The sequence below is a fragment of the Chrysochloris asiatica genome, unplaced genomic scaffold (genome assembly GCF_000296735.1).
Source record: "Chrysochloris asiatica unplaced genomic scaffold, ChrAsi1.0 scaffold00020, whole genome shotgun sequence".
NCBI lineage: Eukaryota > Metazoa > Chordata > Mammalia > Afrosoricida > Chrysochloridae > Chrysochloris > Chrysochloris asiatica.
Genome location: NW_006408538.1, coordinates 19898842 through 19916012, shown reverse-complemented (window position 1 = coordinate 19916012; position 17171 = coordinate 19898842). Strand labels below are relative to the sequence as shown.

General features: G+C 38.8%; 1 protein-coding gene across 1 annotated transcript in view; it reads right to left on the bottom strand.

The window, feature by feature from the left end:
* Nucleotides 1–17171, bottom strand: part of KAT6B (K(lysine) acetyltransferase 6B) — a 290464-nt gene that overhangs the window by 47080 nt on the left and 226213 nt on the right. Inside the window, exons 9-13 of the mRNA XM_006835926.1 lie at nt 16177–16298; nt 13574–13689; nt 11770–11911; nt 8356–8517; nt 4330–4423 (exon numbers count right to left, since the gene is read on the bottom strand). Of these exons, the coding sequence (XP_006835989.1) occupies nt 4330–4423; nt 8356–8517; nt 11770–11911; nt 13574–13689; nt 16177–16298 (636 nt within the window). The remainder of the gene's footprint in view (nt 1–4329; nt 4424–8355; nt 8518–11769; nt 11912–13573; nt 13690–16176; nt 16299–17171) is intronic.

Sequence of the window (17171 nt, the reverse complement as noted above, 5' to 3'; positions counted from 1 at the left end):
CGCAATACTGAAAGATTTCATGGGCAAAATACTGAATGATCCAGTATACACAGAGTAACCGAACCAAAAGGAAATGGTTGATGTTTCAAGACGTAGCATATATCATTAAGAGCCACTGGTTCCAGAACTGACAGAATACAAATGGAAATCTTCCAACAGACACAGAACTGGAGATGCTCACTCAACTATGCCAAGATATTTGGAAGAAAGCTGATTGGGAAAGATTCATTTTTGTGCCCATTCCAAAGAGAGGTTATCCAAGGGAATGTGTAAAGTATTGAATATCATTAATAGCCTATGTAAGTGAAATTTTGCTGAAGATAATTTAAAAAACAGCTAGAAGAATACATAAATAGAGAACTACTAGAAACTCAAGCAGAATTCAGAAGAGGACATGGAATTAGAGCTATCATTGTTGACATCAGATGGATCTTGGCTGAAAGTAGAAAATACCAGAAAGATATTTACCTGGGCTTTATTGACTATGCAAAGGCTTTCTACTGCATAGATCAGGGCAAGTGATGGGTAACATTGTGCAGAACGGGGATTCAAGACCATGCTCATGAAGAACCTATACACAGACCAAGAGGCAGTCATTTGAACTGAACAAGGGGACACTGAATGGTTTAAATCAGGAAAGGTGTGTGCCAGGGCTGTATTCTTTCACCATACTTTTGCATATAACCTGAGAAACTGAATTAGATGAACATGAGGGTGGTATCAGAACTGGAGTAACCTATGGATATGCAGATAATACAACCTTGCTTGCTGAAAGTGAAGAGGACTTACAATACTTACTGATGAGGATCAATGACCAAGCCTTCAGTATGGATTGCATCTCAACGTAAAGAAAAACAAAAATCCTCACCACTGGACCAATAAATATCATGTTAAATGGAGAAAAGATTGACATTGTCAAGGACTTCATTTTGCTAGGATCCACAGTCAACACTACCGGAATCAGCATTCAGAAAACAAATGATGTATTGCATTTAAGGCACATTTGCTGCACAAGACCTCTTTATACCAGTTTAAGGGCCAAGGTGCACCTGACCCAAGCTATGGTGTTTTTAATAGCCTCATATGCATGTTAGAGTTGGAAAAAGAATAAGGAAGATCAGAGAAGAATTGATGTATTTGAGCTAAAGTGCTTTAGAATAATACTGAAAGTTCCATGGACTGCCAGAGAACACAGAAATCTGTGCTGGAAGAAGTACAGCCACAATTCTCCTTTAAAGCAATGATATCAAGACTCTGACATATTAGCAGGCGGACCAGTTCCTGGAAGAGGAAGATCCCCAACGAGATGGACAGGCACAGTGGCAGCAGCAATCGGCTCAAAGGTAACAAATATTTTGAGAATGGCACAGGACCAGACAGCTTTTTTTTTTTTTTTTAACCAGATAGCTTTTTGTTCTGTTGTGCACAGGGTTGCTATGATTCGGAATCAACTTGACGGCACCTAACAACAACAAAGCATCCTGGAAAAGTGGAACAATTGTGTTATCTTTAACCTCCACCTCACAGGGCTCTGCCTCATGCTGATCCTTTTAAAAGAAATAGTTTTTTGCGGTATCAAATTAAGATTATTGAGCAAATTGTCCTACTGAATACAAAGAAGAAAAGTATCTGAGGAGTTCATAGTGAGTTAGAAATATGACACTTACATAAATATTTATCATAAAAGGGTGAAAGGAGTTAAGTGCTATAATGCATAGATGCGGTGCCAAGGAAATGTAACAAGTTCTAGGACTAGGGATCACAAACAAAAGGCATTTGAGCTGGTGCTGCACAATAGATTTTGAAAAGAGAGAGGTGGGGAGAGAAAGTTGTCATTTCAGGGAAAGGAAGTTACGGACAAGGAATGAAGACTAGTGGATACAAAAGCCTGAAAGACAGGCTACTACCACATGTTGGAATATCTCCAATACTAAGCTAAGAAGTGGGCCTTCTTCTGTAGGCATGTATATACTAGAAAAAAATTTTGTAAATGTGAATGACTGCTTTGCAAACTAGAAAGTTATTATAATACTTATGAACAACCTCTGAATGGTGGCCACAGATATCATCAGAACAAAGACAACTAGAGTTGCCAGTAGAAGTGATATCAACTAGGACTCTATGAAATAAAAGCGTTGAACTCCTGGTGAGATGGCTCTGCAGGAATAGCTAGTTTCCAAGGTATCTAAGCCAAGAAAGGATTGATAAAACAATGGTAATGAATTAATAACTGGAAGTGTTATTCAAAAATATAAAAAATTATTCAATAAAAATAACATAATATCCTCCAACATCAATAAATTATATAAGTCAATCCCAAACTGCTATATAGTTATTTTACTGTCAGATTTTTCAGGTTTCAGTGGCTAATAATAACACAGATTTAGACAACAGATTTCTTACATTATGTTTTTCACACGTATTTTGTAAAGATTATGCAATTTCTTAGTCTCAGTTTAAAATCTGATAATCAATAGAACATGGTTCATTATGTTACATTTTACACATGCGATAACAAGCAAGGAAGGGAAAGGATGTACCATTGTTTTCTTTTACATTGTTCTGTGTATCTTTTTCTAAATCTTAATTGATGAAGCTCAGAAGTTACAACTGTGTTTAATGTAAGTGTCTTGGGAAATCTCTTGCGGTGCATTGAGTTACTTAGTATGACCCTTCTAGGCATAGTCTGGAGTCTTGGTGTGGCACTGGAGGACAAGCAATGGACTGTGAACCACAAGGTTGGCAGTTCAAAACCACCAGTTGCTCCTTGGAAACAGCTTACAGGTCACTATGTTTTAGAACTGACTCAACAGCACATAACAACAAGTATAGTCTTCACAATGCCCACCAAAAGACTGGATGCACCTGTGCAAATGAGGCGTTTGTAGTCTACCATGGGATATTGGATAGCTTGTTAATAATGTAAATAAGGTACATGGCATCCTGTTGGGGTAGGACCATGCTAATAAGGTTCACAGAAACCTAACGAGGCGATTGTTCAATTCTGCCATCCTACTACACTTAAAATGGGTCATATTATAGGCTAAAAGGGGGGACTTCAAAACACAAAGAAAGAACCAGCAGTGGATCTTATCTTCTGGACCCAGATCCCTGTGCTGATAACATCCTAGCCCCAGGGAACACAGAACAGTAGCACTAGAGAGAGTGGGTGAGAAACAGAGGCAGAGAAACAATGGCAGCAGAACTAGGGCACCAGTAGGAGACAGTACAGTGGACTCCTCAGCCCACTCAGCAAGAAAACTGAGGATCTCCAGGCAGGGGGCTTGCTGGTGGAGTGGCATGCCTGCCTCTTGGTGTACCTAAAACAGCTCTGTCATTTGTCCAAGCAGGACAGAAAGGCCCAAGGTCAGAGACAGGCCTGCCTGAGGGCTTGGCTGAGAAGAAGCTGACTTGTAACCTGCTATAGTAAGGTTGTAATGCTGAGTTGATTGTAACCTGCTGCTTCTCTAATAAACTTCATTACAGTTGAGTACTGTCTGTGGCTTCTGTGTGGTCATTGCAACACAGTACTAAACACAGCAGAGAAGGAGAGGATGCTGTGGGAAGGATGGTAAAGAGGCTGGCAACAGGAGGCAGAAGAGTCAGCCTTGGGCGGGTGATGCTCACAATGACTCTCCTTCCTCCCTGAGAAGTTAGGCGAGGTCTAATGCCTTTGCCACATCACTTTCATACATTTAGATACTGCTAACCACAAGGTTTGTGGTTCAAACCCACCAGCTGGTCCTTAGAAATCCGATACAGGGTGTTTACGAGTTGGAACCGACTCCTTGGTACTTTACAACAACAGATACAAACATTGTGATGGTTTCCATAACACAGAAGGAAAACAAACACACGAGATAGAGTTATTTCTATTGGAGAAGCTCAAAGGGTAGGCTACCTAAAGAATTGTTTTCCTAACGAAATCCCTCTTCTGTTCTACAAGTACAAGACCATAGGCACAGTTTTAGAAAGCTGAAAATCCTTTTAAATAACACTTTCTTCAGCTTTAATCGCAGATAATGGCTTCTTCTGGTGCTAATGAGCATGACCACCACCTAATGGAAAGCAATTCCACTGGCCCATTCAGCTCCATGAGCTGGCGACACTGCCGAGAGGCCTGGTCTCAATTTCCTAGAGGACAATAACTGAGCAGCAGTAAATTTGTCACTTGAGGAAAATTTTCTAACCTAAGTAAATATAAATAGAAAACCCATTATCTATTGATAAAAACAACCAAGTAAGTTAAATAAAGTTTTATGTGTTACTGTTGCCTGTAATGGCCATCAGCTCCCTGGATCATGAAAGTAAATAAAGCGCTTCACTTACTGAAATCAATGAGAAACCGTCCAAATCCTTGCCTTTGGTGCTGGGGCATGATCATTATGCAGGAGACATTGTACTTCTGCTGACAAAGCTTTTCCTAAGGGAAGGAGAAACAGATCAAGTATGTCAGAGCTCTGCTGAGGTGGGCAATTCCCTATACCTGCAACTGTCCTTGTAAAATATTCAGAGAAGCCAATGTGTGAGGTAAGGATCAAACCCAATAATCCTGTGTTAATCAAACTATCAACTAACAACAAACCATCAACCCAAGTGGCATGCCTCTCAATTATGTCTTTATCCTTGAAAGTTGAGTACCACAAAACACAAAAACAGAAGCCGAGAAAACATAAACAAAATGAAACAGAATAAAGACAGTATGGAAGAAACACTGTCCTTGCTCCAACAACTTAGGAAAAAAAAACATCCAGAGAGTCACGGAGCAAGGTAAGCTAGGACTGAGCCAGCTACTTTGCTAAGTAACTTAAAACTTTATAACCGTAATCTGTCTACCTTTGAACAAATGCCCCAGTGAAACTAAAATAGTATAAATACATTTATGAATGCAAATAAATTTTTCCTATGAATACAAAAGTGAAAGTAAAATGCTAGAGAAGTAATTCATCTACATTTCAAACCGGGAAGAGAGAAGAAGACGACGAAACCTCAAAGCCTCTAAACAAATGTGAGGGGGAAATATTACCAACAGTCTGAAGCCAGGAAGAAGATTGGGAAGAATGCGGTGGGAAACAGCTCTTAGACTTAGTTAAGGAAGAATTTGTAAATTTCTTGGGATGTGGCATCAGAGCAGCGTTTTATTCAGGGTACATAGAAGCCGCCAAAATCTACACAGACAAGATCTGAAAAAAGCTTTTGAGGTTGTCAATTCTCTGGCCAAATATAAACCACAAATAAGAATGACCACAAATGGTACCAACCACATCAAAGAATTACTTCAGAACACCCAAAACTTTAATGAATCTCATTGAAAGATCATAGGAAACAGTTGTGGAAAAACCCTACAGGGTAAAACTAAAGATCTCTTTGTGCAAATGATGTGCTCCCAACTTCTGCACATTCACAGTTGTCTTTGGAGTCTGAAAAGTGAGGAGAAAGAAAAAATGTGTCAGCTTTCCTAAGCAGATGCACTGTCCCTCACTGGATGAGTACCTCAATGCCTACTTTGCAAGGTCAGACAAATAGGTTGCTCTTATGTGGAAACAGATGTACATTAGGTTAAGAGTTCACCTGTGAGGCTGTTCCTTCCTTTGCCCGGAATGATTCTGGTGTGGGACTGTAGGATAAGCACTGGATGGCTAACCACAAGGCTTGTGAAGTTCAAACCCACCAACCACTCCTTGGAGATCTTATACAGGGCCTCTATGAGTTGGAACTGATTAGATGGCACTAACAACAATATTTCTTACCTTTTGTTTTTTAATCCAACAATGATTTTCCCCCTTTTTTCTTAATACATGTTTAACTACAGCTAATTTTTAATCTATAGATAAGAGTAAACGTTAACTATTGTCACTGAGTTGATTCCAACTTATAGTGACCCTTTATAGGGTTTCTGAGACTAAATCTTCATGAGAACAGCCAGCCTCAACTTTCTCCCTTAGACTGCCTGGTGGGTTTAAGCTGCTAGCTTTGCAGGGAGAACAGTCCAATACTTATCTTATATTGACACCAGGATTCCTTTGTTTCTCTTGACCTCTAGAATTTGGCTGAACCCTAAAGGGCACAGCATTTCACATCCTAATTTATGGTTTAATTTATATCTAGTTTTTTAAAACAGTTATCTAGGTTTATTTTGTTCCACTATACTGCCAAATATTAGTGGTCCAGCTGTAATAAGAAATGGCAGTACCTGTTGGGATACCACAGAAAAACCTGGGATAAAATGCGAACAGTTTACACCTTGTTGGAAACACAAATGTTGGGCAAGCGGGAAGGAAGAGTAACAGAGCAGCGAATGGCCTTGTCTTCAGCACTGGTAAATATGGCTGCTCCCCAGGAGTATCACAAACACAGAGTACAGGAAGCAGGGACTAGGAAGCTCTATGTCTGAACTCACACATGAAGAGGTTTCTAAAGGTTTGGGGGACATTTCAATACCCTTCAATTCAATTTTTCCATGAACATTTGAAGCTACCTTGTACATTTAAACAAACATTTTCTAAAAGGAAGTACAATCAAGACCATGGTTTTGAACTCTTTGGAGAAAAATAGTTCAATAAACCTACATAGAAGGTAAGATGTTTTTATAAATTATATAAATGATTTCCTATTTAATGCTTTATTCTATGTTAGTTTTGTCATCTTTTGAATTCACAATGTGCACGTTAACTTGGTCATTTTAGAACCTTACCTAATAGGTAAAACTCAAACACAGAGGCTGTGTTCCATATGTGCTGCAGCCACTTACTGGTATTTTGTTAATGAGACTCTGGGTTGATTATAGGGAGCTCTAAGTTTCAATGGTTAAACACTCAGCTACTAACCAAAAGGTCAGTGGTTCAAATCCATGAGCCACTCTACGGAAGAAAGATGTGGAAATCTGCTTTTGTAAAGATTACAGGTATGTAGACCCGGTTTGGCGCTGTGGGTTAACGCACCAGACCGCAAAGCCACTTGAACTGCAAGGACGGTGGTTCCAGCTCACCAGCTGCACCTTGGAAACCGTACATGTCACTACAGGTCAGAGCTGACTTGACAGCACTTAACAACAAGACCGATGGAATAGTTCTACTCTGTCCTTTAGGGTCACAATCAGCTTGACAGCAATGGGTTTGGGTTGATTGCTAACATTAAATTAACTGGTAGAATTCATGCTTCTTTGCCTTCCATGAGGGAGGACATGGGTTTGATGGCTGGCCAGTGCACCTTATGTGCTACCACCACCTGTCAGTGGAGGCGTGCACATGGCTAGGATGCTAAACAAGTCTCAATGGAGCTTCCAGACTATGACAGATGAGGAAGAAAGGCCTGGTGAACTATATCCCAGAATCAGTCAATGAAAACCCCATGGTTTTGATGATGGAGCTAGTTTTGTAGCACTGTGCCTGCCAGGGGCAGCCTGACAACAGCTAACCACATCCACAGTTTGCAGAGTACCTGCAAATACAACCTATGTTTTGATCCTCAAGGAAAATAAACACTTCTATTACTTATACATTATGTAAGAGAATGTTCATTAACGTTCACTTAATCTTATCTTTGAATAAGCAACAACACATCACAAAATAATCCAAATACTAAATTCAGATTATTTAGCTTCTGCCTGAAGACTCACAATTAACTTCTCTTTTTATATGCCACTCTGGTGCACTAAGTTAATCTCCTATGTGATAAAAAAGTGAATGTCATGTGGGTAAAGATCTCCAAACCCAGTTTTTCTAGAAGCCTATGAGCAGGAAACGTGAGCCATCGCTTGGAACCACTGAAAAACACATGGTAACGACCCCATGTCAAGGTCTTCTCTGTGCTAACTGCTAGAGAAATTTAGGCTTTCTAAAGGTGAAGTTGTTTCAGAACTTCAGACAACAGCACAGACAGTAAGAGACAAAAGTATAAAACCAGCTGTAGAGATAAGCCAGATGGTCCCAATGCCTACATTCTCACCCACTAAGACAGTGATGACGGTGAAAGGGCATGCAACAAGGAGAAATGAGAATTCTCCAGTCAATGCTACATTACACTGAAACCCTCATGTGGACTATACTTGGGGAAAAAAGAGGGAAACAGCTTAATATTTACAAAATCAAAGATGCTAAGTATTTGTCAGGCAGCAGTTAAAACATTACACGGATGCCAATCGGCCAGACAGCAAACAGCACTTTCCACACTTCCTAGGCACAGTGAGTTTTTTGTTTTGTTTTGTTTTAATGAGCTCTGAACAAGAACCCAAGCTTTCCAAAAACATGCCATTTATTCAAATTATAGTCATAAAAAAAGCCCTGTTCAAAGAATTGGGCTCTACCAAAAACATTCTGAAAAAGAAAATGAAGGTCATGCTGGCTCATGTTTTACCTTCGAGAAGTATCCAACCAGATGACAGCCCTTTTCATCATTTTTTGTAAGGACATAAAAAAGGAATGGCTCGACATCATAATACAACGTTTTGTGGTCCAGGAAGAGCTTGGCTAACAAGCAAAGGTTTTGGCAATAAATTTTGCTCATATTTCCATCAACCTAGCAAAAGAAACAGACAACATTATTTAACATAAAAATATCATTCAACATAAAATAGTTTTCTTCTATGTAGTATTTTAAAAAATACCTAATTTTATTTCCAAATCCTAAACGGAGAGATTAAAACACTCCATTAAACAAGTATCAAGTTAACCAGAAAATAGCTGTCACCTGGCAAATCAAAATCCCACCTTTTGTACTTTCTCTCTCAGCACCTGAAGAAAGGTCAAACCACTAGCAAGGGAGCAATTTTTACTTAAAATTTATTGTGAGTTAAAAGTGATTACGCATGTCCTCTCTATATGAATCAAATATAACTGAATTAAAGGAAATGCAAGCAGATCAAAATACTTCCCAAGTAAGTTAATCTTTCTGTTTTTTTTCCAAGAGTGCTTCATAGAAAAGATAAAACAACCGAACTGTATTATTCTTATCCCCCATAAGTGTGGATTAGCAAATGAAGCTTCCATTTTGGTTTTATCCTAAGCATCAATTGGAAAAGATAAAATATCCATGTTGGGAATACTTACAGAGAAAGTGAGATGAATTTCCACCTACAGTAAGTATCATGATTACAGTCTACTTCTGCTCAAAATAAAAGAATCAAGCTGTGATACTGATGGTTATAGACAGGAGGCTAGGCACAGATGCCAATTTCTTTGATCAAATGTAATTACTTATTGAAAACAGAAAGCACAGCAGATTTAAGAAGAATTGCCCTAGCACTTTTCTTAGGGGAAATGGATACTTGCTAACCAGAGCTCTTTAACAATAAACTTGACCATTCTCAAGTCTCCCGTGAACCATATGGGTTCTCATATTACACAAATTATTTTTAGACTTCATATAACTATTTCCCTTGGATGAAACCTAGGTCCCACACATAACAACTTAATCAAATATGGGCAACGGGCATAGACGATACAATTCTCTCTTTAATTAAAGGAAGTTTTTATGTACTGGGGACAACAGTTCCTTTTTCAGAAAGGAAAGGCAGAGATTTATCTCTGTGAACCAGACAAATAATTAGAGATGGTACAAAGTGGAAACAAAATTCATATCAGTTGCGACAGTCCTAATACAGCTTGCTTTCAAGAGGCATAGATGAGATGATAGGAACAGGAAAGCACTAGTGTTGTTAAGCATTAATCTGTGACTAGTCATTCACTTTATAATTCAAGAAACTTATTAGAAAAAAGATCCTCATATATGTTGGACAGTTAAGTATGAACTCAAGGTTCTAGAAATGGGACTTTGGCACTTACCAACTCCAACCCCTTCAATTATCTTTATGAGTAAATTTTACAAACCAGCTTCTTATTTTCCTCCCTTTCATCTCTGTATGATCCCAAAGCACCTACCCTGGAATCCCAGACCATCTGTAACCCTGAGAGGCTCTCTCTACAGAGTTTATGAGAGCTTCAACCCCAGAGACAGACTCATGCTGATTTATTTCACAATTACTTAAGGCTAACAATGTGTTTTGCCCCTTGGGAAACATTAAAACAGTGATTTCCATTTTATTTTGGTTAGAAGAAAGGAACTAAGGCATCAGGAAAGGAGCCAATAAGAAAGTGGAACTTGTGACACTAGGGAAGCCTCAAGTGACAGCAGTCCTGTAGGTCTCAGCTGGTGAGGGCTGGCTGGGCAGCATCCTCACACACATCAGGAAGGACAGGCAGTTTGCATCTGCTTCCCCTCTAACCCAGCAGAGCGATACTAGGGGTACAGTTCTTGCTTCTCCACCAGAGACTTCCGGCCATGTCTGGAGTGCAGTTCTACTCGAGAACACATTTAGTTGCTGTGAGATGAAATCAAGTTCACAGCAGCTGGTTTTGGAGACAGTTTTCATGGTCACAATTAAGAGATGGGGGCTGCTACTCACATCCAGAGGGGGAAGGTCAGGGTGTGATTACAGATTCAACAACGTAAAGGATAAATAAACACTTCCCAGCCCAACACACACACACACAACAAAAACTATTCAGCCTGAAATGCCAATAATGCCCAATGTAAGAAACCCTGTGCTTAAGATATCCTCAAATCTTCCAAGCAGCAACATCCTTCTTCCGCCAAAGTTGCCAAAATGGCCTGATATAATGAGGAAGAGGAGTTCTAAACCAACGTAAACACAGCTAGAATCTCCTGTGTGTTCATTTCTAACAAGTCTTGGGAAAAACCTGTGGGCTCAGGTCTGAATGACAGATGGAGATTAGTCCACATGAAAAAACGTATGAGCTTCCCTACACTAAATATAACACAAGACATTTCAGGTCAGAAATTAGGAGAAAATCATAAAAGTCAGTTTGAACAACTCAGAAAAAGAGACTCCTAGAGTAAAAGTGTATGTCAGAGATAGAAGACACCATGTCCGCTGGGTAAGGACAGCTGTTGTGAGCATCCGGAAGGAAAAACAATGCATCAAAATGGGCAACAGAGAAGAAAACAAGGCAGGACAATAAGAAATGCTTGACTGGAATAAAGAGAAGAAAGAAGAGCAGAAAGAAGCCCCAAGATTAGGCAATCACATGACAGGACACAGCATGGTCTCCTCTCAAGGTACAACTGACTGACCTACGTGGATCTTTGAAACTAACAACAGAATGAATCAACAATCAAAACGATATAGAGGCAAAAAGACTTTCTGCTACTAAATCTGTTCTGAAAACACAAAATGTCTTCAGGAAACCCATGATGACAGACACATGGCTATCAGAGGTTCCTGTAAACAGCAGAGTATTCCAAGGGTGGCCTCTACTCAGTTGGGGTAAGTTCCAACATCTGCTGGGATCTCACCAAAAGGATTATCCATCCTGCCAAGAAATGGCTGGAAACACAGGTGGTTGAGTATTAGGAGATACGCACAGCTGCTCAATCCCTGGAAGAATGAGCACCTGCCAGACATTGGCTGTAGTTGCCGAACAAAGCTGATTTCTCCTGCCAAAAAACGTAAAATTTACAAAGAGCTGAGGAGATCATAAATTCACTGGTGAATATATCTGGTGTAGACAGGGATTTGAGAGAAGACAAAAAAGTTAATGTGATGAAGCAGGGATTCTACGTCAATCTAAGTAAGTGGTTGCTTAATATGGTTAGATAAACATTCCAAACCATGATGATATATTAAAAAGCAGTCTGAATTTCAATGCCAAAATTAAATACACTTTGATCCTTCTAGAAAGACATCAGTACACAGCCAATAATTAAGAATACTTGATTTCAGAAAGCGGCATTTTATTTATACACACTTACCTCAAATACGGAAAGCCCTTTCCTCCGATAAATTTCATTTGCTGGAGGATGAAACCAACCACACTTCTTTGAGTGTCTTAGCAAGATGTTTTTACTTTTCATGTATTTAAGACAGAATTCACACAGGTAAAGTTTCGGCAATCTGTTAAAGTTTGAAAAATCACAGAACCCATCAGACTTATGGGAAAAATATTAAATGTTACTGATTTTTTCCTAAATCAAAAGCAGCTTATTAATATTTTGTTAGAATCAAGCAACAGCCACCAGTAGTGAAGAGACTATAAAAACCGTACATTGGTTTTCAATACAATCAATAATATGTTCTGTCTTTACTTTTTGAATCAATCATTTGTTTCCTTGGAAATGTTCTACAGAAGGAGAGGTTTTAGACTTGGAATCTCTACACTAAACATCAGTAATAAGGCTGTCATCATGTCAGGTGGCCATACAACTTTCAGATTTAACGCCAATATTTTCAACAACATATGTAATCAGTGTGACTAGAATAATCTTTTATTCAGAGAAAAGTGAATTCACTTAACATTTTCAACGATCTGCATACTTATACAGCACATAAGTCCTACAACTTAGTTGTTTTCCTTTCTACTTCTAGTTGAGACAAATTTAAAGTTATCTGAAAGTCAAAAGACTTTTTGAGTGACAACAGATATACAGCTTTCTTTCCCTTTCTGATTGTTCCTCCCCTTTAAAAATGAGAACCTTTAAAAATAGTATGCTATCCATGCTTAAACAGACACTGACGGTCTTTACAAGAAAATGTTCCAAAGTATTTTAGAGGTCTTTGGGGTACAAGACTGGGAGACAGGTTCTGAGGAGAGATGGGCAGAGATGTGTTATTTCCAACACTTTCACTTATATGCAAAGTTCATTCAATTGTCTCAAAGCACATAATTTAATTTCCATAGAACTGAAAGTTCATAGGAATTTTAAAAACAAGACACACAGCCAAGTGGCATAAGCTGAGAGGGGAAACCAAGACTCCTGACACATGGCTTGCCATGAAACTTCTAGAACAACCCCCCTTTTCTCTAGTTAGATTGGCCAGAGACCCAAGTATACAGAAAATAACATCTATTTTAGAAGAAAAGTGAGTTTGCGATTATTGGCAACTTCGCAGACTAAAAAAAATTGAGAAGACAATCATGGAGTGTGCCTGATGTGACTGAAGGCAGAAGACCTTTATGTGCTCCGTGCCCATGGTTCTAACAGTCACACACTGAGCTCAAGACCAATGAGAACTCAGTCGCCATCTTCTTTTCATTTTTAACAATGTCGTCACAAATGGCTCTAAAAGTAAAGATATGGGGAAGAGTCTCTTAAATATAAGCCACTTTACCCATTTTTCTTCTTTGCTATATTTTGATAAAAACATAGCAAAACAAGAAAACACCTTGAAACAAAACTGCAATAAATCAGAGATAAAACTAATAGGCTGAATTAGGAAAACGAAAACTCAACTGGAGAAGAAAGTCCATCAAACACTATATAATGGCTTTACTGTTGTTGTTTCTAATTTGGTTTCATAGAAATCAACATTTGCCCAATTAACCAAAGAGAGAAAGCATGGTCTAAAAACTATAAGGCAAATTTGCAATAACTAAGAATTATGTTTATAGTACAATGGATCTATAAAAAAGGTGTTGGCAAAAGTAACAATTCTGAAGTACTCAGAATCAACTAGCAACATTTATTTCCTAAAATCACCTAGTTTCTACTTTAGAATCAAGATTTTTCCTTCCTCACACTAAAGTTATAGTCATATCTGCCAGGCTTATCCTATTACCTTGCATATTCCTGTGGGTAAGGCGAGGAGTACCAGGTTTGGATTTCATATTTTCCAAATTCTATTACAGAAGGGTACCGGCCACAGTCTTCAACTCCACTTTCACACTCTATTTTCTGTCAGAGAGAGAAAGGATAAAATATAAATGTTACAGGAGGATACATTCCACTTTTATTCTTTGGCTCGTCCACCAATAACTACAAAAACCTATCGAGACAAGAACACTAATCCTCACTGTGAATTTTCATTTTACTAAAAAACATTATAGCCCTTGTAAAGTAATAACCACCTTTGTATAAGACATATATAAACAAAATACCACCCTAATAAACAGTATTACACAGACTGGAAAGGAGTATAACATTACAGTATATACAAATGTCTATTGCAATGAATTTAACAATCCGTTGCAATGCATTAATTAAAATGAAGGATGTGGTTATAAATAGTGAGGATGTTATAAACTCTAAGACTCTCCTGTTTCTTCACTAAATATAATATTCATCCCAACTGTGCTTAAGTCATCTTCCCTGTTAGAAGCAGTAATCTACATAAGGTTCCTATGGCTTCCCCAATGCCTAGGACAGTGACTGACACATAAGAATTATTTCTTGAATAAAAAGCCAGCTGGCCATCCTGGAAATAAAAGGCTTTAAATTTAGGAGCATCCTTCAGATAATGGTCTGTTATTCATCATATCTGTACATGAATGCCAGAAGCAGGCTAAAAAAAGAGAAATATTGGAGCCTTAATGATTTGGGGAATGTTTTGACACTCACATTAGCCAAAGGAAAAACATGAAAAACCATCCTGACAGGTTCAGAATGAAGAATGAAAATACCCAGTATGTCTGGGAAGAAAACATCAGAGGTAATTAACCAAGAGGAAGTAGGGTAGGGTAGGTGGTCTAAATATAGTGCCCCAGAAAGCCATGCAGTCTACTGACATAAGAAATTCACAATTTATAACCAATTTGTCTCTGAGAGTCAAATACCCTTATCTTTCAACATTTTGGAGACAATAACCTAAGCAGAGTTATTATTTTAAATGGAATGTTTTAAAGAAACTGCTGGACAATGATCATGAAACACAGTATTAGTTTCATCAACACCAAAGGGATAAAAATTGAGACATTTTTTATATGGCCAGTCATCCATGCAGGTCAAAAACACTGCTAGTAAATTTGAAGGAAATGTTATTCTTTTTGTTACAGATTTACAACTGCTTTGGGGAGGCACTCTGGTGACACTATGGGTTGGGTGTTGGGCTGTTAACTGCAGGACTGGCAGTTCAAACCAACCAGTCACTCCCCAGGAGAAAAATGAGGCCATCTGCATTTTTTCGCATGAAGTTTAAGGCAGTGGGTTTGGCTTAGGGGTTGGTTCAAGTTTCAAAGTTTTGAGATTTACCTAACATTAAGGTGTGGCACTCTAGGATCAGCGCTGGACTGCTAAAAAGGCTGGCAGTTCAAACCAACTGGCTGCTCCTTGGAAACCCTATACAGGGTACCTGTGATCAGAACTGACTCAATGGCACAAAACAATAACAAAAGGCAAGTAGGAGAGATGCCAATGGGGACTGCTTGTAATTAGGGAACTTTGATGAGATGGTATTTACCAGCTGCAAACTAAGCATTCTTCAGGCTTTTCAAAATTTACAGTGTGTCTACTAGAGAGTCCAAAAGGGCTTTCTATGATGATGAAATATTCTGTATCTGTTCTGTACGATATGGCAGCCACTAAGACAATGACGAAGTCCTAGTGTGGATAACCCACCAACCGCTCCTGTGAAATCCTATATAGGGTTGCTGTGAATTGGATGGAACTAACTTGACTGCACTTAACAAAAAAGTTTTTTAAAGTTAGTCACATCCCCGTGTTGTTTCAGTTAAGTGCTACAGAGTCGTTCTAACTCATAGCAGCCCTGTAATAGAGTATGGGTTTGAAGTGCCACCTTCTGGTTCAAATTGACTTTTAAGTTTAGTGCTTACCCTACAGTGCAATACCAAGACTCTCCCATCCCTTACCTTCACACTAAAAGCACTGAGCCCAAAGATCAATTTGATCCACAAGGTCAGGGGCTCAAACCCACCAGACACTACTCAGAGACCCTGAAAGTCTGAACCAACTCGACAGCACTTCATAACAACTATTGTTTCACAAGTAGCAGAGCTTTTCAAAATTTGCCTCAACTACTGCTTCTTGTTGTTATTGTTAAGTGCTGTAAAGTCAGATCCAAATTGTAGCAACCTTGTATAGGGTCTCCTAGGGGTGGCTGGTGAGCTTCAACTGCTGACCTTGCAGTTCAAATCGATCTTGATGTCCAGTGCATGAACCCACAGTGCCATACCAAGAATGCTACACACAAGTACTGCTACAACAGCCTAGTTTATTAGAGTATAGCTCAGTCCTCATCTATTTTTAAGAGTGGATACACCTTGACAAAGTCATTGCTTTCGAAAGTACATTCATTAAGAATAAGCATAACATTTAAAGAAAGGATTCTGATGAGGAGTCTCCATACACCAAAGCAGTCATTTCATATTACTAGTTAAGTGTTACATATCAGGCTTGTTACTATACTGTTTGATATCCCAGCCTTACCTCCCAAGAAAGTGCCTGGGCCTGCTTAAAAACATCCATATCTTCTTCAGTAACGGTATCCTTGTTCCCAAGCATATTTACAGCTGTACTTTCTTGTTTGATGCTTATTTTGATTTCAGTATCTGTCATTTAAAACCAGCAGAAAGTGTATTCACTGACTTGTCTCACCAGTAACCATCTCATATTAAAATGGCACCAAATTAGCATAATGGGCAGGTAAGGATCTTCATTTTTCAGCTTTACAAGCTTTCGTATCTCAGCACTGCTCAAAGATCCAGGAGCACCCTTTCCCTGCTGTACCCAAATTTTTATTTGGATTTATCACTGTCATCTTTTTATAGCTAAAAAAATATATATAAAGGAAAGTAAGAACAAAATAAAGCAAATAATATTTTTTTCCCACCAAGATCAAAAGTTCTATCAATGTCTAATCATAGAATTTCCATAATCAGTTATGAGATTTATGAAAATCTTCCACTTTGTCCAAATGACACAATTTTTGTTTGTTTGTTTGTTTGTTTCAAAAGGTAGCAAACGTTTAACAGACCAATTTGTAAAATGAAATTATGAAACACTTTTTTTCCTAAAATAGATACACACACACACACACACACACACACACACACACACACACCCAAAAGCACAATTCACATGGATTAAGTTTTGCTGAGGCTGAAGCAGGATGAACTTTGTCATGAGAAAGCAATGGAGCAGAGGGACACGAAGCGCTGAACACGCTGCTGGAAGCACTAACAGCACATGACCACACAGCACCATGGCCAAAGAGGTGGCGTGGGAAAGAACACGGCAGAAGCACGACAGTGGCTACTCATGCGGGACTACACAGCAATGCTATGAAGGCGTCTGGGGGTCCTAGTGTCACTAGGGATGGAAGTAAATAATAAAAGGTAGGAGAGTATTAGTTGGAAAAACATTTTGGAGGTTTAGTTAGCATTAGAAAAAGGTCAGTTTCACTGCTTCTGTATGAAAGGGAA